This window comes from Apium graveolens, chromosome 3 (assembly GCF_009905375.1).
Source record: "Apium graveolens cultivar Ventura chromosome 3, ASM990537v1, whole genome shotgun sequence".
In the NCBI taxonomy this organism is placed as follows: domain Eukaryota; kingdom Viridiplantae; phylum Streptophyta; class Magnoliopsida; order Apiales; family Apiaceae; genus Apium; species Apium graveolens.
In genome coordinates this window covers 12,845,104-12,847,861 of record NC_133649.1, presented here as the reverse complement: position 1 = coordinate 12,847,861, position 2,758 = coordinate 12,845,104, and the positions used below count along the sequence as shown (strand labels likewise).

Below are 2,758 nucleotides of genomic sequence, written 5' to 3'. Positions count from 1 at the left end.
CGCAGCTTTCTGGAAGCGTTGAGGCCGCTGTAGCTGAGGTAGAAATTACCAATAGGCTAAGTTTTCAACTAATAATGTACCAGACTTATGTATATTATGAATTATAATAATGGCAAAGAAATGTAAATTATCCAGAAAACCTTTTAAGGTGTATTGACATATAATTGTGGAATAAAACGACTTGTGATTATTTTTGGATATTCATCTCTGAGACTATAACTTGTGGTGTGTGTGTGTATATTGTGGGATCACAGTAAAGAGTAGTTGATTGTTTAATAAGATTGGGTGTTGTTAAGGGAAGTGGAACTCGTGACAACCCGGATCCCCGACCCCGGATTTGGGGGTGTTACACACAGCTTGGAAGACAGACCTCCGAAGATCTTTAAGGGAGAGTCTGCTGACATTACATTCAAGGAAAAAGAATCAAGGTGGGTGCATCATCCCCACAACGATACGCTGGTGATTACCATGCTCATTGGAGCAATGAATGTACATCGAGTTTTCTTGGACAATGGAAATTCTGCGAACATCTTGTATTATAGCACATACAAAAAATTGGGTTTCCCGGATAGTGACATGTATTTTGAAAATGTACACGTCTATGGATTTACTGGAGAAGCAGTGAGAGTTATGGGGTCGGTTAGGCTTCCCGTTACGCTCGGTGAAGGAGCTTTATCGGTTACTCAAATGATAGATTTCAAAGTGCTGGATCAGGATTCCGCGCACAATGTGTTAGTCGGCAGACCTTGGTTACGAGCGTTCAGGGTGATAACCTCGATACACCACTTGATGATAAAATTCCCAACACCAAACGGAGTAGGTAGTCTGAGAGGGTCGCAGTACGAGTCACGCGACTGCTATCACAAGGCTGTTAAAGAATTCCGCAGGAGAAGATACGAGGGAAAGGGTCTCCCATTTGAGGGTGCTGAGGACATTCATATAAAACCAAGTGGGGAGGTTCATGCCCATTATTTCGTAGAAGGCCCCAAAGAGGAAGAAGCCTATGTCACTGGGAACTCTGTTTTGACGTTGGGGAGTGTTTCGAAGATCCTTAGCATGGAAGAAGTTGTGATGAACCACGCAGAGGAGATCATGCAGAAGGAGGTTAACGGGGAGAAATTGGAAGGAAGAAGTGAGATTCTACAAGGTCTCAGAAATAACTTCAAGGTGGATGCTCCTCAAAAGAAGGACGCGCCCTTGAAGAATAAAAATGGAATTGAGGTTGATGCTCCTCCAAATGAGGACGCGCCCTCTTCACCTGCGTTGCATAAAACTATGCCTTGTCTTGAGGTAGATGCTCCCACTCATGGGGACATGCCCTCAGATGCAAAAGTGGAAGTCGAAGACCCCCGAGACTTTGATTTCGATTTGGATCCCAGGATCCTTATGCCCGCCGAAAAGACGGGACCGGCCGAAGACACAATATCTATTCCGGTTGACAAAGATGACCTGAACAAGGTTTTAAAAGTGGGATCCCAGTTAGATGATGAAACGAGGGGAAGTCTTACCCGCTTCTTAATTGCAAATCTTGATGTCTTCGCATGGAGTCATTCAAACATGGTAGGAATCGACCCAGAAGTAATGTGTCACTGGTTGAATATCTTCCCGAATTGTACGGGCATACGTCAAAAATGTCGCCGGTGAGTGGGGAGAGGGCGATATCATTAAAAGAAGAAGTAGACCGGTTGTTGGAGGTGGGACTAATCAAAGAATCGTTCTACCCCGAATGGCTTGCAAATCCTGTGCTTGTGAAAAAGCTGAACGGGAAGTGGAGGACATGTGTGGATTTCACAGATCTTAATAAGGCCTGTCCAAAGGATAGCTTCCCGCTCCCAAGAATTGATCAGTTGGTTGACGCTACAACAGGGCATGCATTGCTGAGTTTTATGGATGCATACTCCGGTTACAATCAAATTCCGATATATGGCCCTGATTAAGAGCATACATCCTTCATTAATGACAGGGGGTTATATTGTTACATAGGAATGCCGTTTGGTTTGATTAACGCTGGCGCAACCTACCAGCGGTTGGTAAACATGATGTTCAAGAACCAAATCGGGAAAAGTATGGAAGTGTATGTGGACGATATGTTGGTAAAGTCCAAGGTGGAGAATGACCACATCAAGCACCTGATGGAAATGTTTAACATTCTAAGGAGGTTTCGCATGAAATTAAACCCACAAAAGTGTGTGTTCGGTGTGGAGTCGGGCAAGTTTCTCGGGTTCATCGTCAACCATAGGGGAATTGAGGCCAACCCCGCAAAGATCAAGACATTGTTGGATATGAAGTCACCCACCAATGTGAAATAGGTGCAGAGTTTGACTGGGAGAATTGCCGCGTTAAATCGATTTATTTCCAAGTCGTCCGATAGATGCAAGGAATTTTTCAAGGGAATTAAGTTAGCAGGGAAAGACTTTGTATGGACATCAGAATGCGAAGAGGCTTTCAAAAAAATCAAGGAGCAACTGGGAAACCCACCCATGCTGTTAAAACCGTTAGATGGAGAATCTCTAGTACTATACCTCGCAATGTCTGAATATTCAATCAGCGTGGTTCTGGTAAGAGAGGAAGATGGACAGCAGTCACCAGTGTACTACGTGAGCAAGCGGTTGCACGACGCTGAAACTCGCTACACAAGCATGGAGAAATTGGTTTACGCCCTGATTCTTGTATTAAGAAAATTGTGGCCGTATTTCCAAGCCCATAGAATTGAAGTCCGTACGGCATACCCGCTATGACAAGTCCTGCATAAACCAGA

The 2,758-nt window shown here is 44.3% G+C and overlaps 1 protein-coding gene across 1 annotated transcript; it reads left to right on the top strand.

Moving 5' to 3' along the window:
- The first annotated feature begins 483 nt into the window (after window positions 1–483).
- Window positions 484–2,309, top strand: LOC141713899 (uncharacterized). Its single transcript, XM_074517462.1, has 2 exons — window positions 484–1,147; window positions 1,984–2,309. Exons 1-2 carry the CDS (start codon window positions 484–486, stop codon window positions 2,307–2,309), a joined length of 990 nt encoding a protein of 329 aa, XP_074373563.1.
- The last annotated feature ends 449 nt before the right edge of the window (window positions 2,310–2,758 follow it).